The 25,044-nt window shown below is 45.4% G+C and overlaps 1 protein-coding gene across 1 annotated transcript in view; it reads right to left on the bottom strand.

Annotated features, from left to right (window-relative positions):
• Positions 1–25,044, bottom strand: part of dachc (dachshund c) — a 51,740-nt gene that overhangs the window by 18,492 nt on the left and 8,204 nt on the right. Inside the window, exons 2-3 of the mRNA XM_083775204.1 lie at positions 16,588–16,703; positions 4,366–4,476 (exon numbers count right to left, since the gene is read on the bottom strand). Of these exons, the coding sequence (XP_083631330.1) occupies positions 4,366–4,476; positions 16,588–16,703 (227 nt within the window). The remainder of the gene's footprint in view (positions 1–4,365; positions 4,477–16,587; positions 16,704–25,044) is intronic.

The raw sequence follows: 25,044 nt of genomic DNA, 5'->3' as shown, positions 1-25,044 counted from the left end.
GTACCCCTAACCCTATACAGTATGTTTGGGTTGGTGTACCCCTAACCCTATACAGTATGTTTGGGTTGGTGTACCCCTAACCCTATACAGTATGTTTGGGTTGGTGTACCCCTAACCCTATACAGTATGTTTGGGTTGGTGTACCCCTAACCCTATACAGTATGTTTGGGTTGGTGTACCCCTAACCCTATACAGTATGTTTGGGTTGCCACACGCAGACATCTCCCTGGTGACCACTCTGTTGTTGTTTGTGCTGTAGTTGAAATGCAAAGCATTATGACTCATCTTGGTTGTTTTTTCCCCCCCTTCATGGTTTCTCAGAGGAGCTGACATAACATCCTGGATTTTAATCACTTTAGTTTGGCCCTCCGTATTCAGACATAAACACAGCTGCTGACGGAGGACTCACTGTGGCTTACCAGTGGCTAAAGATAACCCGTGTCTACTGATAGCAGGCGATGGACGCGTTGGATTGCCATGATTAATGATTGAGTGTGTGTGTGTGTGTGTGTGTGTGTGTGTGTGTGTGTGTGTGTGTGTGTGTGTGTGTGTGTGTGTGTGTGTGTGTGTGTGTGTGCGCGTGCGTGCGTGCGTGCGTGAGTGTGTGCGTGCATGCGTGTGTGAGATAGAGAGAGAGATACATACCCAACCCATTGGTGTAAAGTAACTAAGTACACTCAAGTGCTGTACTTATATATGTTTACTTTACTGGAGTAATTCCAATTTCAGTACTTTTACCTCTACTCCACTGCATCTCAGCGGCAAAATATTGTACTTTTTACTCCACTACAAATATTTGCAAACAGTTACTACTAGTTACTTTGTAGATTATTATTATTATTATTATTATTATTACAACACATACATTAACAACTTCAGCCCTATATATTTTTGGCTATTTGAAAATAGCAGATCTACAAGCTCACAACATGTGTGAATAGATCGGCTATTTTCAAAGGACTTTTATACATGTTTTACATTTGAAAACGTATGAAATGGGACATTCGGGATAAGGAGTATGTTTACCTTTGGTAATTTAACCCATTCAGGACGGGAACCCCTTTTGGTGTTTTAAGCATTATGTTATACTTTAGCTATTGAAAAATAGCAGATCTACAAGCTCTCGTGCCGTGCTACGAGCTTGTAGATCTGCTATTTTAGAAAAATCATGAAAATGTGGCACAAATCTTTGAATATATATTCTTTCAGAGCAAATTTTTACTTCTTTGGGGGGTCCTTGAAACAACATATTTTGAGATGGGGGTCCGTGGCCAAATACAGATAATTCTTGGGGTCCTTGACATGAAAAGGTTGAGCACCACTGACAGGTTTTTCAGAAAACTTTTTTTGTCCTAAATGTATATTTTGAGACCAATACTTTTGTACTTTTAAGTTCCTTGCAGACTTCACTGACCGCATTTTTCGGAAATCCGGCGGAAAAACACTGCAAACATCCGAAAAACACAGCAGTGTGCATGGACCTTTACTCTGGTCAAACCTGAATACAGGACCTTTACTCTGGTCAAATCTGACTACAGGACCTTTACTCTGGTCAAATCTGAATACAGGACCTTTACTCTGGTCAAACCTGAATACAGGACCTTTACTCTGGTCAAATCTGACTACAGGACCTTTACTCTGGTCAAATCTGAACACAGGACCTTTACTCTGGTCAAATCTGACTACAGGACCTTTACTCTGGTCAAATCTGACTACAGGACCTTTACTCTGGTCAAATCTGACTACAGGACCTTTACTCTGGTCAAATCTGAACACAGGACCTTTACTCTGGTCAAATCTGAACACAGGACCTTTACTCTGGTCAAATCTGACTACAGGACCTTTACTCTGGTCAAATCTGACTACAGGACCTTTACTCTGGTCAAATCTGAATACAGGACCTTTACTCTGGTCAAATCTGACTACAGGACCTTTACTCTGGTCAAATCTGAATACGGGACCTTTACTCTGGTCAAACCTGAATACAGGACCTTTACTCTGGTCAAACCTGAATACAGGACCTTTACTCTGGTCAAATCTAAATACAGGACCTTTACTCTGGTCAAATCTGAATACAGGACCTTTACTCTGGTCAAATCTGACTACAGGACCTTTACTCTGGTCAAATCTGAATACAGGACCTTTACTCTGGTCAAATCTGACTACAGGACCTTTACTCTGGTCAAATCTGAATACAGGACCTTTACTCTGGTCAAATCTGACTACAGGACCTTTACTCTGGTCAAATCTGACTACAGGACCTTTACTCTGGTCAAATCTGAATACAGGTCCTTTACTCTGGTCAAATCTGAATACAGGACCTTTACTCTGGTCAAATCTGAATACAGGACCTTTACTCTGGTCAAATCTGAATACAGGACCTTTACTCTGGTCAAATCTGACTACAGGACCTTTACTCTGGTTAAATCTGAATACAGGACCTTTACTCTGGTCAAATCTGAATACAGGACCTTTACTCTGGTCAAATCTGACTACAGGACCTTTACTCTGGTCAAATCTGAATACAGGACCTTTACTCTGGTCAAATCTGAATACAGGACCTTTACTCTGGTCAAATCTGACTACAGGACCTTTACTCTGGTCAAATCTGACTACAGGACCTTTACTCTGGTCAAATCTGAATAAAGGACCTTTACTCTGGTCAAATCTGACTACAGGACCTTTACTCTGGTCAAATCTGAATACAGGACCTTTACTCTGGTCAAATCTGAATACAGGACCTTTACTCTGGTCAAATCTGAATACAGGACCTTTACTCTGGTCAAATCTGACTACAGGACCTTTACTCTGATCAAATCTGAATACAGGACCTTTACTCTGGTCAAATCTGAATACAGGACCTTTACTCTGGTCAAATCTGAATACAGGACCTTTACTCTGATCAAATCTGACTACAGGACCTTTACTCTGGTCAAATCTGAATACAGGACCTTTACTCTGGTCAAATCTGAATACAGGACCTTTACTCTGGTCAAATCTGAATACAGGACCTTTACTCTGGTCAAATCTGAATAAAGGACCTTTACTCTGGTCAAATCTGACTACAGGACCTTTACTCTGGTCAAATCTGACTACAGGACCTTTACTCTGGTCAAATCTGACTACAGGACCTTTACTCTGGTCAAATCTGACTACAGGACCTTTACTCTGGTCAAATCTGACTACAGGACCTTTACTCTGGTCAAATCTGAATACAGGACCTTTACTCTGGTCAAATCTGACTACAGGACCTTTACTCTGGTCAAACCTGAATACAGGACCTTTACTCTGGTCAAATCTGAATACAGGACCTTTACTCTGGTCAAACCTGAATACAGGACCTTTACTCTGGTCAAATCTGAATACAGGACCTTTACTCTGGTCAAATCTGACTACAGGACCTTTACTCTGGTCAAATCTGACTACAGGACCTTTACTCTGGTCAAATCTGAATACAGGACCTTTACTCTGGTCAAATCTGACTACAGGACCTTTACTCTGGTCAAATCTGAATACAGGACCTTTACTCTGGTCAAATCTGACTACAGGACCTTTACTCTGGTCAAATCTGACTACAGGACCTTTACTCTGGTCAGATCTGACTACAGGACCTTTACTCTGGTCAAATCTGACTACAGGACCTTTACTCTGGTCAAATCTGAATACAGGACCTTTACTCTGGTCAAATCTGAATACAGGACCTTTACTCTGGTCAAATCTGAATACAGGACCTTTACTCTGGTCAAATCTGAATACAGGACCTTTACTCTGGTCAGATCTGACTACAGGACCTTTACTCTGGTCAAATCTGACTACAGGACCTTTACTCTGGTCAAATCTGACTACAGGACCTTTACTCTGGTCAAATCTGAATACAGGACCTTTACTCTGGTCAAATCTGAATACAGGACCTTTACTCTGGTCAAATCTGACTACAGGACCTTTACTCTGGTCAGATCTGACTACAGGACCTTTACTCTGGTCAAATCTGACTACAGGACCTTTACTCTGGTCAAATCTGACTACAGGACCTTTACTCTGGTCAAATCTGAATACAGGACCTTTACTCTGGTCAAATCTGAATACAGGACCTTTACTCTGGTCAAATCTGAATACAGGACCTTTACTCGGGTCAAATCTGAATACAGGACCTTTACTCTGGTCAAATCTGAATACAGGACCTTTACTCTGGTCAAATCTGACTACAGGACCTTTACTCTGGTCAGATCTGAATACAGGACCTTTACTCTGGTCAAATCTGAATACAGGACCTTTACTCGTATAGCAGTGCATTTCTACATTGTGGTTTGATACTTTTACTTAAGTAAAACAATGTGAGTAGTTCATCCATCACTGTTAACATACCCAGTCCAGGGTTGTGATCACCGTTCTCCCCATTTGGTACACCATGATGCTGGTTGCCGTGGTAACCACCCATCACCTCCAGCTTGATCTTCTTGGCCAGTGCAGAAAGCCCTGCGTGTGTGTGTGGTGTGTGTGTGTGTGTGTGTGTGTGTGTGTGTGTGTGTGTGTGTGTGTGTGTGTGTGTGTGTGTGTGTGTGTGTGTGTGTGTGTGTGTGTGTGTGTGTGTGAAGGAGAGAGAGATGGGGGTATATATAGAGAGAGAGAGAGAGAGAGAGAGAGAGGAAGATGGACACCCAGAGGAAGAGACAGCAATTAATAATAGCAATAAAGCAAGGAAATAAACAACAAAAAGGGGGAAAAATAGAAAGAATGAATGAAAGAGAGAAATAACAAAAGCACAAAACAAAGGAATAGAAGAGAAAGAATGACAGACGGAAAGACATAGAAACAGAAGGAAGAAAAGAAGAGGCCAAGACGCACAGACAGAAAGAGAAGAAAAAGAAAAGAAACCAATCAATAATTTGCAGATCGATGGCCCCGGCGGAGGATTAGAGCACAGTGGTTGTCATGGGAAGACAGAGGCCGGCCATTCATCCTGCCTGCACCGCTGCACTGTGGCCATTTAGGCTGCCAGGGAGTCAGCGGTGATAGGAACAAGCAGGGACATTCATCTCTCCCACACACACACACACACACACACACACACACTGGAGGAGGCGCGACACATCACGTCTCACAGCAGAGCACGCCACCACACATGCCCATGGACTAACACCCAGGAACCCCCCCCCCCATTTCAGGAGTGATGGTTTGGTTCTGTGGTGTGGTTCCTTAATAGGTCCATATCGTATTGCTTGTTTAGTCCATTAACAACTTTACTTTACTGCCAACACTGTTTTTTTCCCGTTCATTTTATAGAGACAGGAAAGGAAGATGAGAGAGATGACATGCAGCATAGTGCCTTGGGTTAGATTCACTCCGGGTGAGAGAGATGACAAGCAGCATAGTGCCTTGGGTTAGATTCACTCTGGGTAAGAGAGATGACATGCAGCATAGTGCCTTGGGTTAGATTCACTCCGGGTGAGAGAGATGACATGCAGCATAGTGCCTTGGGTTAGATTCACTCTGGGTAAGAGAGATGACAAGCAGCATAGTGCCTTGGGTTAGATTCACTCCGGGTAACAGAGATGACATGCAGCATAGTGCCTTGGGTTAGATTCACTCTGGGTGAGAGAGATGACATGCAGCATAGTGCCTTGGGTTAGATTCACTCTGGGTGAGAGAGATGACATGCAGCATAGTGCCTTGGGTTAGATTCACTCCGGGTAACAGAGATGACAAGCAGCATAGTGCCTTGGGTTAGATTCACTCTGGGTGAGAGAGATGACATGCAGCATAGTGCCTTGGGTTAGATTCACTCCGGGTAACAGAGATGGCATGCAGCATAGTGCCTTGGGTTAGATTCACTCTGGGTGAGAGAGATGACAAGCAGCATAGTGCCTTGGGTTAGATTCACTCCAGATGAGAGAGATGACAAGCAGCATAGTGCCTTGGGTTAGATTCACTCTGGGTAAGAGAGATGACATGCAGCATAGTGCCTTGGGTTAGATTCACTCTGGGTAAGAGAGATGACAAGCAGCATAGTGCCTTGGGTTAGATTCACTCTGGGTGAGAGAGATGACATGCAGCATAGTGCCTTGGGTTAGATTCACTCTGGGTAAGAGAGATGACAAGCAGCATAGTGCCTTGGGTTAGATTCACTCTGGGTAAGAGAGATGACAAGCAGCATAGTGCCTTGGGTTAGATTCACTCTGGGTAAGAGAGATGACAAGCAGCATAGTGCCTTGGGTTAGATTCACTCTGGGTGAGAGAGATGACAAGCAGCATAGTGCCTTGGGTTAGATTCACTCCGGGTGAGAGAGATGACAAGCAGCATAGTGCCTTGGGTTAGATTCACTCCGGGTGAGAGAGATGACAAGCAGCATAGTGCCTTGGGTTAGATTCACTCTGGGTAAGAGAGATGACAAGCAGCATAGTGCCTTGGGTTAGATTCACTCTGGGTAAGAGAGATGACAAGCAGCATAGTGCCTTGGGTTAGATTCACTCTGGGTGAGAGAGATGACATGCAGCATAGTGCCTTGGGTTAGATTCACTCTGGGTGAGAGAGATGACATGCAGCATAGTGCCTTGGGTTAGATTCACTCTGGGTGAGAGAGATGACATGCAGCATAGTGCCTTGGGTTAGATTCACTCCGGGGGAGAGAGATGACATGCAGCATAGTGCCTTGGGTTAGATTCACTCCGGGTGAGAGAGATGACAAGCAGCATAGTGCCTTGGGTTAGATTCACTCCGGGTAACAGAGATGACATGCAGCATAGTGCCTTGGGTTAGATTCACTCTGGGTGAGAGAGATGACATGCAGCATAGTGCCTTGGGTTAGATTCACTCTGGGTGAGAGAGATGACATGCAGCATAGTGCCTTGGGTTAGATTCACTCCGGGTAACAGAGATGACAAGCAGCATAGTGCCTTGGGTTAGATTCACTCTGGGTGAGAGAGATGACATGCAGCATAGTGCCTTGGGTTAGATTCACTCCGGGTAACAGAGATGACATGCAGCATAGTGCCTTGGGTTAGATTCACTCTGGGTGAGAGAGATGACAAGCAGCATAGTGCCTTGGGTTAGATTCACTCCAGATGAGAGAGATGACAAGCAGCATAGTGCCTTGGGTTAGATTCACTCTGGGTAAGAGAGATGACATGCAGCATAGTGCCTTGGGTTAGATTCACTCTGGGTAAGAGAGATGACAAGCAGCATAGTGCCTTGGGTTAGATTCACTCTGGGTGAGAGAGATGACAAGCAGCATAGTGCCTTGGGTTAGATTCACTCCGGGTGAGAGAGATGACAAGCAGCATAGTGCCTTGGGTTAGATTCACTCCGGGTGAGAGAGATGACATGCAGCATAGTGCCTTGGGTTAGATTCACTCTGGGTGAGAGAGATGACATGCAGCATAGTGCCTTGGGTTAGATTCACTCCGGGTAACAGAGATGACATGCAGCATAGTGCCTTGGGTTAGATTCACTCTGGGTAAGAGAGATGACAAGCAGCATAGTGCCTTGGGTTAGATTCACTCTGGGTAAGAGAGATGACAAGCAGCATAGTGCCTTGGGTTAGATTCACTCTGGGTGAGAGAGATGACATGCAGCATAGTGCCTTGGGTTAGATTCACTCTGGGTGAGAGAGATGACATGCAGCATAGTGCCTTGGGTTAGATTCACTCTGGGTGAGAGAGATGACATGCAGCATAGTGCCTTGGGTTAGATTCACTCCGGGGGAGAGAGATGACATGCAGCATAGTGCCTTGGGTTAGATTCACTCCGGGTGAGAGAGATGACAAGCAGCATAGTGCCTTGGGTTAGATTCACTCCGGGTAACAGAGATGACATGCAGCATAGTGCCTTGGGTTAGATTCACTCTGGGTGAGAGAGATGACATGCAGCATAGTGCCTTGGGTTAGATTCACTCTGGGTGAGAGAGATGACATGCAGCATAGTGCCTTGGGTTAGATTCACTCCGGGTAACAGAGATGACAAGCAGCATAGTGCCTTGGGTTAGATTCACTCTGGGTGAGAGAGATGACATGCAGCATAGTGCCTTGGGTTAGATTCACTCCGGGTAACAGAGATGACATGCAGCATAGTGCCTTGGGTTAGATTCACTCTGGGTGAGAGAGATGACAAGCAGCATAGTGCCTTGGGTTAGATTCACTCCAGATGAGAGAGATGACAAGCAGCATAGTGCCTTGGGTTAGATTCACTCTGGGTAAGAGAGATGACATGCAGCATAGTGCCTTGGGTTAGATTCACTCTGGGTAAGAGAGATGACAAGCAGCATAGTGCCTTGGGTTAGATTCACTCTGGGTGAGAGAGATGACATGCAGCATAGTGCCTTGGGTTAGATTCACTCTGGGTAAGAGAGATGACAAGCAGCATAGTGCCTTGGGTTAGATTCACTCTGGGTAAGAGAGATGACAAGCAGCATAGTGCCTTGGGTTAGATTCACTCTGGGTAAGAGAGATGACAAGCAGCATAGTGCCTTGGGTTAGATTCACTCTGGGTGAGAGAGATGACAAGCAGCATAGTGCCTTGGGTTAGATTCACTCCGGGTGAGAGAGATGACAAGCAGCATAGTGCCTTGGGTTAGATTCACTCCGGGTGAGAGAGATGACAAGCAGCATAGTGCCTTGGGTTAGATTCACTCCGGGTGAGAGAGATGACATGAAGCATAGTGCCTTGGGTTAGATTCACTCCGGGTGAGAGAGATGACATGAAGCATAGTGCCTTGGGTTAGATTCACTCTGGGTAAGAGAGATGACATGCAGCATAGTGCCTTGGGTTAGATTCACTCTGGGTGAGAGAGATGACAAGCAGCATAGTGCCTTGGGTTAGATTCACTCTGGGTAAGAGAGATGACATGCAGCATAGTGCCTTGGGTTAGATTCACTCCGGGTGAGAGAGATGACATGCAGCTTAGTGCCTTGGGTTAGATTCACTCTGGGTGAGAGAGATGACAAGCAGCATAGTGCCTTGGGTTAGATTCACTCTGGGTCAGAGAGATGACAAGCAGCATAGTGCCTTGGGTTAGATTCACTCTGGGTCAGAGAGATGACAAGCAGCATAGTGCCTTGGGTTAGATTCACTCCGGGTGAGAGAGATGACATGCAGCATAGTGCCTTGGGTTAGATTCACTCTGGGTCAGAGAGATGACAAGCAGCATAGTGCCTTGGGTTAGATTCACTCCGGGTGAGAGAGATGACATGCAGCATAGTGCCTTGGGTTAGATTCACTCCGGGTGAGAGAGATGACATGCAGCATAGTGCCTTGGGTTAGATTCACTCCGGGTGAGAGAGATGACAAGCAGCATAGTGCCTTGGGTTAGATTCACTCCGGGTGAGAGAGATGACAAGCAGCATAGTGCCTTGGGTTAGATTCACTCCGGGGGAGAGAGATGACATACGACATAGTGCCTTGGGTTAGATTCACTCCGGGCCAGCTGCAGGGAGGACTATAGAGCGTCGCAGTCCCGCCCCCTTTCATGACGACGCCAGGTCCAGGAAATAGTTCCCATTCCCAATGCATTTTTCCCATAGACATTTCAAAAAGTATTTATTTCAAGACCTTATAAGCGCCGTACAAAGCCAACTCGAGTTGTGACAAATCATGACAACAAACACAATGTTTTGGACCAAACAAATAATTGCAAAGAAGAAAAAGAAAAAAAAAAGTGTTGTAACATGCCGTTTTCTTCTTCTTTCTAATTATTTGTTTGGCCCGGAAAATTGTGTTTGTTGTCATGATTTGTCACAACTCGAGTTGGCTTTGTACGAGGCTTAAAAGGTCTTTAAATAAATACTTTTTGAAATGTCTATGAGGAAAATGAACGGGGAATCATTTCCTGGGCCCTGGTAGGGGGCGGGACTGTGACGCTCATTAGTCTTATTTATGTGCTATTCCAGGTGAGCCAAAAGAAATTTGTTTTGTGTTTTTTTCCCTTGTGTGTTTTTCCTGCCTTCCAGGAAGCCATTAATGAATTGAATACACAGTAGAGTAGCACGATGGAAACAAACCACTAGGGCTTTTTGTGTTGTCCTTTTAACAATAATACTGTACAATATGCAAACTGTTAATAGTTAGTATTCAATCAATCAATCAGTCAGTCAATCAAGCAAGCAATTTGTTTGCAACTTACAGGGACTTGAAAGGTTTTCAAAGAGATATACCTGCCAGACGAGTAGTATACGCGTATAGCAAGGCTGAAAGGCTTGCATTTACATTCCAATGGGTGATTGAGGGTCGCGCTCTACCGCGACGGCCAATCAGCTGTCCATTAATAGTTCTCATGTCTTGTTTTTGTCCTCTTTTTTTCTCATTGTATGGATTTTGGCCAGGCCAGAAATGGATTTGGACAGGCGGACGGACGCCTGCCCTCGCCTTATTGTAAGCCTCTGAGTAAGGTAAGTAAGCCTTGCCGACAATGCCGAGCCATGAGGCCCATAGGACAGGAGCCTATCTCCTGCTCCTGTAGCGTGTGGCAGCTTGATGTACAAGTACGAGCCCTGGACATGATGTACAAGTACGACCCCTGGACATGATGTACAAGTACGACCCCTGGACATGATGTACAAGTACAACCCCTGGACATGATGTACAAGTACAACCCCTGGACATGATGTACAAGTACACCGGCCTGGACATGACACTAGTATGTTGCAGGGACTTACCCCAATCCAACCCTTTAAGACTTCTTCATGGCAAAATGAAATAATAGCTTGATGCGCAAAGAAAGTTGGTTTATTTTGCATTAACATAACTCATTAAAACCAGGAAAGCATCCGTGTCATTTTTAGGAGAGCAGATTTACAAGGTCATATCTTTCCCCCGCTCTGCGATCTTGTACATCTGCTATTTCTGGAAACATTTTAGAAAAATCTTTAAAGTGTGAGAACTACTGATTTAGTCGGCCTCAGGTCACCGACTAGAAGGTCAGGGTTTGTTTCCAGCCGGGGACGCAGTGGGCGTGTTCTCTCTTCCGCGTCATCAGTGCCTATACCCTAGGTCTAGGACCTAGCTGGTTCTCCCCATGTCCCTAGGGTCCCACTGATCGCTATACTGCCTCCCCCTGGTCAGCCGGTGCGTTTATGTTTTATTTTATTTTATTTCCCCATTAGTCACTGCCTCAGCAGAGACTATTCTTCCTGGGGTCAAATTACAATTAAAAAAACGTTTACAATACATTAAAATAAATAAAAAATGTAGCAACACAAAAAATAGCAAAACATTTTTAGCAAAAATTTAAATAACAATTAAAGAGCAAATAGACTACAGTATGCACATTCATGTACATACCAAGGACAAAAACAATCTTCTATTGTCTTATCTTCTATCTTAAATTGCGAAAGTTATGCATTAAAATATACCTTAAAGTACATACAAAATCAATAGAATATATACCATGATAACCAGAAACACACAAAAAATTATTTAAACAAAAAGAAAATAAATAAAGTATTTAATAATCTAACACAATCTCTATCCTCAACACATCTCTTCTCAGTCTTTTCTTAAAACCAACTTTGCTGGTGATTAATGTTAAATGTTGTGGAAGTCTATTCCAGTAAGTGATTGCACTATACATAACAGTTTTTTTCAAAGCATCAGTTTTGGGTTTAAGCTGGGTGAAAGCACCTCTCATAGCTTGCCTGGTGCCGTAGTTGTGACTATCACTGCAAGCAACAGCTGAGATGACAGATAGGCAGGTTTATGTGATGTATAGATGTTTTTAAAAAACAGAATCAAACTACAAGCTAGTCTCTCATCTACCCTCATCCATGACAATTCATTATGCATTATTTCAATGCCGGTCCTAAATGAGCAATGTAGAGCTAGTCTCGCAGCTCTATTTTGGGTCAGCTGGATTTTATTTAGTTCTTGTTTTGATGCATTCGACCAGATTGCTGGGCAATAGTCAAGATGTGACAAGATAAGTGATTGTATAACTTGCTTCGTGGTTGAGTTAGTTAAATGGAGGGGAAAGGAACTGGTTGGAATAACGTGTTCCTTCTATGTGCTAAGTCCTACCGAGGAAACTCCCCCCTTAAACTCCTCATGCATTGAAGGAAGCATGAGTTCGGTGCTCTCCCAGGTTGGCAGAGGGAGAGTAGTGCCCAGGATTAGAGTTTAGGCAATTGGCACCGGGTGAAGAAATTAATTACAAAATCGTGGGATAAAATAAATTAAAAATAAACACGTGTTTTGATGTGTTTCTAACAGTGGACTTTTTACCTTGTCAGACAGTAAAGTCTGAAACTCTGGATGGGATCGGTGTCATGATTAATATTATTCTGTGTACTGTTCTGTAGCTGTCCTGCTGAGTGCTGCAGCATTACTGCACCCTGAGCCACCTACGTTAAGAAGACATACCTGGTACCAGTACAGACTGTGAATGATCATGCAGTGAAACCAAGGACCTGCATACAAACATGATGCAATAAAACTCAACTCTAAGCCTTGTGTTCGCGTACTAGACTCGGAAAAGAAAATCGACGAGGAAACAAGAAAATATAATTTTCTGACATTCTGACATTCTTGACTTTGAAAATATAACAATGTGTGTTTTAAGGTGAGTGGTCTGTCACTCTCTGTCCGACAGTTGATCTGTCTCTCTGTCTGAAAGAAGAACATTGCAACCAATACAAATCACTCCTTCTCTTGTCATCCCTCTCCCTATGGTCTCCTCTCCTCTCCTGCAATCCTCTCTCCTTGCACTACCTTTTCAAATGTCAGCATCACAGTGGGACATCAGTCACTGTGTGCGCGTGCGCGTGCGCGTGCGCGTGCGCGTGCGCGAGCGCGTGCATGCAATTGCATATGTTCGTGTATTTGTGCAGACGCGCGTAAGAGAGAGACCCGAGACCAAGATCACATCAAACATTTTCTGCCTCCTACACTCTAATGTCCTCTCCCACTCAGTCTCTGTCCCTCTCCCTCTTTCTCAGTCTCTCTCCTTCTCTGTCTCTCTCTCATGTGAGTCTGTTCTAATCAGTAGCGTTGACATTGCTGCCATGCCCTCTCCTTTGGTGCAAAAGGACTCTTTTCCCTGAGAGAGAGGCTCTTGAACACACACACACACGCACGCACGCACGCACGCACGCACACGCACACACGCACGCACGCACGCACGCACGCACGCACGCACGCATGCACGCACGCACGCACGCACGCACGCACGCACGCACACCTTTGAACAGTGAGAGGAAGCAAAGACTAATAGAAAATGGCTTCTTTTGAGGCAGGGAATGAAAAGATCAGGTTGCACTGAAGAGCACAAAGCCAAGGGCAACTTTGAGAGCTGAGAAGTACACACAATTACCTCTCTCTGTCCCTCTCCCTCTCTCTTTCTCTCTCCCTCACACACACACACACACACACACACACACACACACACACACACACACACACACACACACACACACACACACACACACACACACACACACACACACACAGTGAGATGACGGTGTCTAACAAATACAGATACTACACAACACAGTATCCAAATAGGAGACAGTTGACAGAGGCAGCTGTTACAAAGTCAGAAGACAAACCAGACACCTCCGACAAAACTCACGGATTGGTGCAGTGAACTCCTGATACGTATGAGTCTACGAGACAAAGCAATATGCAAACTTGTTCTAGAATAAAACAAAACCAGTAAGACGCCTGAGGGCTCCCTTTAGAGACCGTGTGCACTGGCCTTATATGGAGCGGGTTTGATGAGGTCAGATCAACATATGGAATGTCAGAACAGGCCAGCTCCGTATATGGAGATCTAAGTGGCAGCGGGGGCAGTGTCTTGAGTGTACAGGGTTTGATGAGGGCCCAGGAGGGCCGGGAGTCCGGGACTTAATTTTCGGGCCTGTTGAGAACTCTAGTTTTCGCCGGCTGCCGGGCAAAAAGGATGGATGGGGAAGGATCAACATATTGATCCCTGATTCAGTATCATCCCTGATGATGTCATAGTGATGTCACGAGACCTGGGCACAATATATGGGGGCTTTCCCAATGTATGGGGATTTTGAGTGATACACTGACGGACAAAAAATGCTTCCATGATTCCATAGTTAACTGTTTCCTCCGGTCGCAATAAATATTAAAGTACATCCTATCCTTTATTTTCTGCTTGTTTCTTGAAAGTTACAATAAATAAAATGAGGCCTAAGGATCGTGAAAGTATACAGAGGCAGACTTTGTGAACTTTTAATTTGCGCAAAATGAGAGCAGAACATTAAATGTACAAGTTATGAGAGTTGGTTCTCTTTTCCCCCACATGTCAGCGATGTGTATGCTAATGAGAGACATCAACACACAGCTTGCATCTCATAACTCCTCCTCCTGAAATTGCCCATGTGATGTATGGAATTACAGTAAAGTGTGTCTACAACAGAGTGGAATTAATTCATTGCTACACGCAGCGCATTCAGCAAAACACTGGAGCGCCACTGCCTGCTGCTCCATCTGCAGCGTGAGGTAGAGGTAGGCTGCATGCGCAATTAACCCAAAATATACCCAAACAGACATTCGTGGCAAATAACCGACTTAAAAGGGATAGTTGTATGAAATACTTGCCATTAATATAGTGGTTGCAACTGTTGAAATAGATCTGCATATATGGAGCCGGGCCAGCAACTCTACATCTTACCATTTACCAAACCCTTAGATCTCCATATATGGAGCTCATCAAACCCTGTACACTCAAGTCACGCTCAAATACATGGCCAGTAAAGGAATTAATTCCATACGTTGATCAGTTGATTTGACCCCCCATGCCAAAGCGCCAGTGCTCGCCCCGGAAGTCTGCTGTCACCCAGGCGGATGCGTGCACGTGACCTCAGGGCGTCTTACTGGTGTGAATAAACCGAATACGTTTTTAGAATCGTCTAAATGGATTAGTCCAATTCATCACTTGACCCTCTATTATATTTTGCTGTACAAAAAGGTGAAAATAGACGTTCACTGCGCATGACATCGCGACAAGCTTGTAGATTTGCTATTTTCATCGTTCATTAACCGTGATCGAGGTGAAGGTTTGAAATAATAAATAACCCCTTAATTAATAAGTTCCACATTACACTGTCTGTCTGTCTGTTCCTGAATGTCACAAGTAGTACTGCTGTATCGGAACAAATACTGGCTAAGTAAGTACCGGTAAGTAATTAAATCATTTACACAGTATAAACTAATATATGACTGTTTTAATACAGCGTGGTGCCCTGCTTTTTGCCACATTGGTTTGATGTATGTGAAATTGTTATTACTGTCATGCGTCGTTACTGCCACTGCCACTGTCATTAATATTGGTGTTAATAATTACTGACGTGATAAATTGCTACGCACAAAACAGAACTCACCTGATTGGAGTCATTACACTTAATCTAGTAGGTCTACACAATATCATATAGTGCAACACTATCAAGTGAAAAATGTGAATGTCTCTCTTTCTCTCTCTCTCTCTGAAATATTGTATTGTGTATGGATCTGTTAACCCATTTTGGCGGGAACCCCTTTTGGTGTTTTAAACATTATGTTATAATTTAGCCATTGAAAAATAGCAGATCTACAAGCTCATAGCGCGCCACCGAGTGGCGCGCTACGAGCTTGTAGGTCTGCTATTTTTGAAAAATCGTGAAAATATTTATTTCAGAAAACTGGAGGATTTAGAAGATTTTATTTATTTATTTTGAGGTCAGGCCTAATTGGCCATTTGAAAAACGAGGAAGAATAAGGTGCAGGGGTTAGGGTCGGTTGATCCCTTGTTGACAGCAAAGTGGATAATTAATGGCAGCTCGCATTAAAGTAGAGAATGCCTATTACAGTATAGTGGGGGACATTGTGGGGTTTGTACAGGTGTGGTGTGTAGGAGAGGCATTATGCACAGTCACTATTGACGGCACCTGTGCAAAAAATATATATATTATTATTAAGTTTTGACTTCTGTGATTTTTAAATGTCTAATAATACATAGGTAACTTGTGGTTATAATCATCTTCGTCATGTTTATCATGTACTGAAAAAAAAGGTTTAATAGAGAGGTCTTGGAAATCAGAATTTGACTGTTTAGTGTTCTTCAGAACTTCTTCTAGATATCTTTGTTAGTTGAAGCAGCAGATACCCCAGACAGATAACATGTGCAGTATGCATTTACACACTATTGATCTACTGGGCTAATCCTTTCCACCCTCATATATTAATTAATATTTCTGGTGTCCGGTGGTGTAATAACTGTAACAGACAACGTTTCCTTGTAGAGCACACATTGGTAATTATTTGTTCAGCCCCCTCTGTAATGTAATACGAACCCTAGCCTAAATAATCACACACATTATTTACCTGGCAACAGTTTCAGCATATTTTGGTGGCCAAAGTCATTCTTTAATCTGCGGTGCTCAGGGGACTGCAGGGGAAACATAGCACCTGATGAAAGAGTACGTGATGAATGGGTTAACAGTCAGGGCAGCACCACCTTGACAAAAAGATAATAGGGGACTTTCTGGCATGCATGGGTGTGTGTGTGTGTGTGTGTGTGTGTGTGTGTGTGTGTGTGTGTGTGTGTGTGTGTGTGTGTGTGTGTGTGTGTGTGTGTGTGTGTGTGTGCCCTGACTCACCGGCTGCAGGCAGGATCCCAGCAGGCATCAGGCCACTATGGGACAGCATGTGGTGGGTGGCGCATTCTGATGACGTCACACTCTGGAGCCTCTTGGGCGGCCTGCCAGGCCTGGAACTACAACAAGCAAATAGAACACACCGATGTTAGTTTTTCTACCACGGCATGTGCTGAGCCGTCTAGATCAGGGGTTCTCAACCTGCGACCCCTCTGTCTAGATAAGGGTCTGTCTGTCTGTGGCTAATCTCTCAGAACACTAGGGCTGATCAGACCCCCAAGTAAATCCCTAAATACTTCACAGCACATGTTGTATATATTTGTCATCTATTTCTCTTTTTGTGAGGATAACTTTTACATTTTGTGAATTAATGTCCCTCCATAATTTGGGCAAGACTGACCTCATCAAAATGACATCATCAACATGACAGCAGAGATCCATGGGGAAGTCGGTCTGTGTGTCTGTCTGTCTGTCTGTCTGTCTGTGTGTGTGTGTGTGTGTGTGTGTGTGTGTGTGTGTGTGTGTGTATTCTCTGTGTGCTGGTAAACCACTGGTCAGATCAGCAGCAGATTTCTTGGGCACCCTGCCAGTAGGCTAACTTAGTCAGTACCTCCACTACTTTTTAAGTGGTGTATACTTACATTTTATAATGGAAGTCAGTGTGGCATGGGCTGAAACCTTGCCTAAATGTTAGATACGCCATAGACCAGGGGTTCCCAACCTTTCTATTACGATGGACCGGCTGACAGCTCATGACATATTTGCGGACTGGCATGGCTGGGCGGTGGGGGGGTGTGTTGCAGTCGCGCATCATCGTACCAAAACACGGAAGACAGTTGACTGGCCTCAAGTAGCCTACCTGCTGCTTTATTATTATATCACAAAACATAATGTTATATCATTGTCATTGACCATGTTATTTATCCTGGTGACGCAGGACAGCTACACGTACCAGTGGTTGCAGGAACCTCTGCCATAGAACAGAGGTTCTCAACTCGGGGGGTCGCCAAATTATTTTGGGGGGTCACCAAATTAAAAATTAATTAAAAGAAAAAGGAAAAAAATTGCAACAGAATGGCTGGGAAATGGAAATTAAGAGTTTACATAGTACATGCATAGATCTGGTTTCAGTATTAATTTATGATATATTTTCTCTATTATTAAGGTTATTCTTGCAGTCAGTTTGTATTGGGGGTGGGGAAGGGGGGCAGGGCGGGGGTCGCGAGACATGGCCAAAGCCTTTCCGGGGGTCCCCAGCCAAAGACGTTGAGAACCCCTGCCATAGACGACTGCCTGCACCAAGTCTGAGATCAGTGGGACCACGCTTTTCCACGCGTTACTAACTTACTACAGAGATCCACATGATTTAACACACATTGAATCTTTAAGTTTTATTTTTCTCTGTCTTTTTCATTGTCCCTCCATTTCAGACAATGTCCGTCTTCCTCATAATGCACTGTATAGTTCCCTGTGGCTGACAAACCCCCCCCCCCCCCCCCCCCCCCCCGCCCCCACTCTGGTGGTCTGGGAGGGTGCAGACACCCACGTGACTCCTCTGACACACATGGAGTCACCAGCCCATCATTTACACCAGACAGTGCGGACAGTTTCACTGGAAGAGTGTAACGCACACGCACGCACGCATGCACACACACACACACACACACACACACACACACACACACACACACACACACACACACACACACACACACACACACACACACACAAACATACGCACGCTGACACTGGTGATCATGTTAGCTATTCATCCATTAAACGCCTCACCTCCCCCTTCAGTTGCTCAACTGTTCATCTTTAAATAAACGGACGTGAAATGTGCTTGCTCACTAGTATTAGTCACTAGTATAGTCACTGCAATACTGAACAAACTTGATCCTTTGTTACGTGCCTGCGTGATTCTTTGCTATATACGCAGCAAAATCCTCAGTGATAATTTACCCCTTCCAGTTCACACTAGTCTGAGCACTATAACTATAACTAATGTAAAAATATGGTTTACATTTTTGTTCTAAGAGGACGGCAGAGTTCACACCAACTATAATACAAATAAAATGGCGAACAATATAGTCCGCCCCCTTTCGTGACGACGCCAGGCCCGGGAAATAATTCCCAATGCATTTTTCCTCAAAGTATTTATTCAAAGACAAATCATGACAACAATTTTTTGGGCCAAACAAATAATTAGAAAGACACTTTTTTTTCTTTTCTTTGTAATTATTTGTTTGGTCCAAAATATTGTGTTTGTTGTCACTCGATTTGGCTTTTTACGACGCATAAAAGGTCTTTAAATAAATAGTCTATGGGAAAAATGCATTGGGAATTATCTCCTGGGCGTCGTTATGAAAGGGGGCGGGATTGTGACGCTCTCAAATGTAACCAAACGGCCACAGGTCCATTTGGTTACCCTCTAAGTTAAATGCACACTAAGGATTATACTGTGTATTGGCATTCCATCCTTTTGTCATATTTCCTGAAATGTTCCTACTTCCTTTCATTCGTCCCCCCCTGCCCCCCCCCCCCCCCCCCCCTTCCTTAACCTTCAATGTGGATTCCTGAAGTAAAGGAGAGAGAAAGAAAGAGAAGAAAGCAGATTGACAGACAGCAGGCTCAACATGCTCCGGGAGTCCCACAGCACGGCGTTTAGCACATTACTCTGAGTCTACTCTGACCCCAACCGTGTGCTGTCACACATTACTATGACTCTGAATCCAACCGTGTGATGGCGTTTTGACAGGGGAGAGAGAGCGACACGGAGCGCATCCGCCTTAATGACAACCATGAGCACGGTTCATCTCCGCTCATATTAAACTGACTACGTGGGACAACATGGTTCTGCCCAGTACACATAACGGTAGGAAGGGGAAGAGTTTTGGAGTGAGCAAAACAAAGCAGCGGGAGAGAAAAAGAGATGGAGAGAATTAAATGAAGACGGGGTTGTGGTGGAAGATGGACATCAAGAAGGACAGATGGAAAGAAAGCACACACAGGGATACAGAGACGTGCAGAAGGACAGCAAGACCAAAGAGAAAGAAATGGAGAGAGAAAGAGAGAGCAAGGAAGGAACAGAAGAAGTGTAAAAAGACATGGGTGTATTAAGAAAGAAGAGAGAGAGATGGAGAGAGAGGTAGAGAGAGAGATGGAGAGAGAGAGAGAGAGAGAGAGAGAGAGAGAGAGAGAGAGAGAGAGAGAGAGAGAGAGAGATGGAGAGACAAGAGAGAGAGAGAGAGAGAGAGAGATGGAGAGAGAGAGATGGAGAGAGAGATGGAGAGAGCGAGAGAGAGATGGAGAGAGAGAGAGATGGAGAGAGAGATGGAGAGAGAGAGAGATGGAGAGAGCGAGAGAGAGATGGAGAGAGAGAGGGGAGAAGCGGCATGCAGCTTCCGAGCGCGGGGTGTCTTTGAGCAGATTTTAATTAGAATCTAATCCAGCCGTCATTAAGGCCCCATAAACGAAGCTGTCAGTCAGGAGATTAATGGCGCCTCATTTGCATATTGCATATAATTCATCAATTACCCAGCAGAAAGGACCAATCCCCCTGTTGACACACCCACCGGCTGGGGGGCTTGTTGGGGAGGCTGAAAGAGGGGGCGAGATGGTACAAACTGCAGGTATAGCAAGCAAATGTGGGCATTTATGCACGTGTGTGTGTGTGTGTGTGTGTGTGTGTGTGTGTGTGTGTGTGTGTGTGTGTGTGTGTGTGTATGTGTGTGTGTGTGTGTGTGTGTGTGTGTGTGTGTGTGTGTGTGTGTGTGTGTGTGTGTGTGTGACTGTGTGTGTGGGCGTGTGTGCGCCCATGTGCGTGTATCTATGAAGTGTTCAAAGGTTAATTTGATGCGCCGATGAGCTGTACAGTTCCTGCCCTCGGTTTTAATGAGTTGTTATTATTGTCTCTTATTATGGGCCAAGACCGACTGGGATGTGACAGCTGACATCAGATAGCACACACTGTGTCACACACGCACGCACACACACACACACACACACACACACACACACACACACACACACACACACACACACAAGCACACACGCACAGGTGCATGTGCAATACTGTATATGGACAGAGGGTATAGGGTTGTGTGTGCGTGCGTGCGTGTGTGCGTGCGTGCGTGCATGCGTGCCTGTGTGTGTGTGTGTGTGCGACTGTGCATGCATGCGTGTTGCGTGCGTGTTCCCCCAAAAAAGAAGCAAATATAGAACAACACACTGAGCTTAACAAAAGCAGGATATATATTTATAGGTTACAGTTTTGAAGGTAGAGTTATTATAAACTCCTTCAACTCAGTGAATCGCCCTATGGGGAGTGCCATCTCTGGCACGAACACACAGAATTAAACCATATACTTCACGAACAATTTCATTGGTCGGGACTTCTACCCGCCCATGGCATGATGATCACCCCTCCCACCGGGGTGATAACGTACCCAACATGCCATACGGGTCATTCGATTGTCTTCTGCTTGCTGAACGCACGTTAAGCCACGCTACCTGTTTGTTATTACCTGTTGAAACCGTATCTCACCAAGACGGGCCATCGGCTTGTACCAAGAGATTCAGTGTTCTGCAAACCTCCCGGTAGCCCTCTTCACGACGACACGTCTCTTGCAAAAGACCACGTAAGTTTTTACCGCCGCTGAGAAGCGTAACAAAGGTCTTGTGCAGTGTTGAGTTCGAGTTGTTAGTAGGGATGCACCGATCCGGCTTTTTGGCATTCGATACCGATTTCGATACATGGGGGTCCAGTATCTGCCGATACAGAGTACCGATCCGATACCCTATGTCTAATGTATAATGTAATGTATTTAATACATTATTATATATATTATATTATATATAATAATATAATATATCATTAACACGTGGATTAATAATATTGGTCAACCACGGCGATTTCTGAGGGTTTAACATTCTAAGTACAAATAAAAGCTGTGCAGTATTATGCACTTTCATAGTTTTTATTGATTTAATACGCAGATTACGTCTTTGGCCACTAGGGGGTTTTATTATTATTATGCCTATAATTATTATTTTTGGTTTATAATCCATAGTTACTATGCATAATAATATTATGCCTATAATTATTATAATTATTATTATTTTAGGTTTATAATCCATAGTTACTATGTATAATATTATTATTATTATTATACATAGTAACTATGGATTATAAACCAGCTAGGCCTACACATAAAAGGAAAGTTGTAAAGCACAACCACAATTTAATTTATTTCTGACGATAGTCAACCACATCATTTTGGTTTCTATTCCTTTTATAACTCTAGTTAATGTTCTATTCAGATATTATTCAATGCATCATTGCCAGCATTAGCCCCATATGTTCCCTCTCCCTATGCACATTCTGTAGCTACTGTGGGCCAGCATACTCAAACTACTATTATTATTTTAATATTCGGAATCCCCGCGCACACACACACACACACACACACACACACACACACACACACACACACACACACACACACACACACACACACACACACACGATCCCTTTGCTGCAACGTTAGCTTGCTAGCCTAGCAATGTTGTGTAGGTAGGCTACTGTTGATAGCTTTAGCAGCTATCGCTAACATGAGGAACAGCAACAACAAGTAGGATGTAATTGAATGGGGGCTTTGGCAACTGTCTTCTTTGGCTCTCCGTGTTCATCGGATTCTTTATCTTACATAAAGAAATACGAGCGACCTGCTAAAAAAGTTAAGAACACAGCGGGGGGACACCCGGGACAGAAGTGACAGAACGAGACAGACTAGTGTAGTGCACAGTGACTGAGCGCAGCCCGAGCCCCTCCTCTCCCTCGAGGATCAGGAGGGAGAGGGCTGAGGGAGCGAGGGGGCTGTTTGACTGTGTGTGCGCACGGGAAGGAGCATGTCTCACGTTCCAACGGGAGAACGGAGCGGCATCTGACTGGATCGGATAATGGATCGGCCCATTGCCACCGATTCCCGATCTAGAATTTTAGCCTGGATCGGCGCCGATCTCCGATACGAGTATCGGATCGGCGCATCCCTAGTTGTTAGCCCGCTAAGCCAGCTTCCTCCCTCTGGTCGTTAGCTCTAGCTAGCGGTCCTCCTCGGCTAGTTTTAGCTCGCTGGTGCAGCGCCGAGAGACGCCACTTAGCTTCGCTAGTACACAACGTTAGCCTCCTCCCACGCCGTAAGACCGGGTTGCCTGCTAGCTTGCACTCGCCTACACAACGAGGCCCTGCTTTGTTAGCTTGACGCCGGAAGACGCTAGCTAAGTCCTCTTCTCCGAAGCTCGTGGGCAAGCGGCAGAAGTGCTCCAGACAGAGATTCAGTCTCTGCTGGAGAAGAAGGCCGTCAGAGAGGTACCATTGACTCAGAGTCGCAGCGGTTTTTACTACTTCCTGGTCAAGAAAAAGGGGGGGGGGGGGCTACGTCCGATCCTGGACCTGGATCCTCAAGACCTTCAACTTCAAAATGCTGACGGCCAAGTCCCTCGTACGTTCCATACGTCCGAACGACTGGTTCACGTCGATAGACCTGAAAGACGCCTATTTTCACATTCCCATCTACCCACCTCACAGTTAATTCCTGAGGTTCGGTTTCAAGGGGAGAGTGTACGAGTACACCCTGACAGGGTCCCCGACTCTGGGAATCGATGTGTTGGCGCACCCTTGGCCGAGGGGCCTGCTTTACGCATTCCCTCCTCTGCCCCTGATCCCCCCCGCCCTGGCCAGGGTGAGGACTCAGGGCCAATGCATGCTACTGGTGGCCCCGGCTTGGGGGTCTTGGAGGTCGGACATAGTCCCACTCCTGTACGACCAACCCTGGCAGCTCCCGCTGCGGAGGGACCTGCTCACTCAAGCGGGGCAGGAGATCTTCCATCCACGTCCACAGGACCTGGACCTCTGGGTCTGGCCCGTGAGGGGCTGAACCTGGATGCCGCAGGCCTGCCCCCGAACGTCATCACGACGATTCTAGGGGCGAGATCCCTGTCTACTAGGCAACGATACAACACGGCCTGGACCGTGTTCGAACGTTGGTGTGCGGCCAGACCTGTACGGGTTATCCCGTTTCAGGCTTCAGTGAGGCACATTCTGACCTTCTTGCAGGAATTCCTGGACAGAGGTCTAGGCCAATCCTCTGTGAAGGTCAACCTGCCGGCCATTTCGGCATACCACGTGGGGGTAGACGGAAAGACAGTAGGTGAGAACCTGCTAGTCTGTCGTTTCATGGCTGGCGTTAGGCGAGCCTGTCCAGTTTCCAGATCTCTGGTCCCGTCCTGGGACCTGACTCTGGTGCTGGACGCCCTTTCACAGGGCCCCTTCGAGCCACTGGGGACAGTGGACTTGAAGTTCCTCACACTAAAGAATGCTCTGCTGGTCGCCTTGACGACTGCAAAGCGAGCCAGCGACATACATGCGCTTTCGGTCAACCCGAGCTGCATGAGATTCAGCGGGAACGACTCTAGAATTGCCTATGCCCGGTCAGAGCACTGAGACACTATGTGGACAGAACTGCTCCTTTCAGGAATGGGGATCAACTGTTCGTGTCATGGGGTTCCCAAAGTAAGGGGAAACCGATAATGAAGGTAAGACTTTCACAATGGATTGTGGAAGCCATTCGTTTGGCATACGCCGAGAGAGGGGTGGAGCCCCCAGGGGGCTTGAGGGCTCACTCTACTAGGGGTATGTCTGCATCCTGGGCGCTCGCTAAGGGTGTCCCCATTCAGGATGTCTGTACAGCGGCGAGCTGGTCGTCCCCTTTGACCTTCGCCACGTACTATAACTTGGATGTGGTGCCGTCTGCAATGGCTCATGCCGTTTTAGACGTCGCTTCCAGGTGAGAGGTGGGTTGGGTTGGCCGTCACAGGTGAAAAACCTGTGACGTTGGTTGGGACTTGTTCAACTGGTAGGTAGCTATACGGGAGTTTATATTTCCCCATAGGGCGATTCACTGAGTGAAGGAGTTTATAATAACTATAGGTTACTTTAGTAACCCCAGTTATTTAAACGACTGAGCGAGGTGAATCGCCCGAAAGACTACCCTTCTGACTTAACTAAGCAGAAGCCAATCTGGTTAACATGGAATGACCCGTATGGCATGTTGGGTACGTTATCACCCCGGTGGGAGGGGTGATCATCATGCCATGGGCGGGTAGAAGTCCCGACCAATGAAATTGTTCGTGAAGTATATGGTTTAATTCTGTGTGTTCGTGCCAGAGATGGCACTCCCCATAGGGCGATTCACCTCGCTCAGTCGTTTAAATAACTGGGGTTACTAAAGTAACCTATAGTTACTGTACATTTACCACTGTCTTGAAACCCCTCGAATGAACACATACCAACAGACACCAACAAACACACACAAACACAAACACACACAAACACACACGCGCACGCACACGCACACGCACACACACACACACACACACACGCACACACAGACCAAAGTC

The sequence above is a fragment of the Protomyctophum parallelum genome, assembly GCF_964188405.1.
Source record: "Protomyctophum parallelum genome assembly, chromosome: 10".
NCBI classification, from domain to species: domain Eukaryota; kingdom Metazoa; phylum Chordata; class Actinopteri; order Myctophiformes; family Myctophidae; genus Protomyctophum; species Protomyctophum parallelum.
Note: the sequence above shows the minus strand (reverse complement) of the source record. Positions and strands in the feature narration are given on the sequence as shown.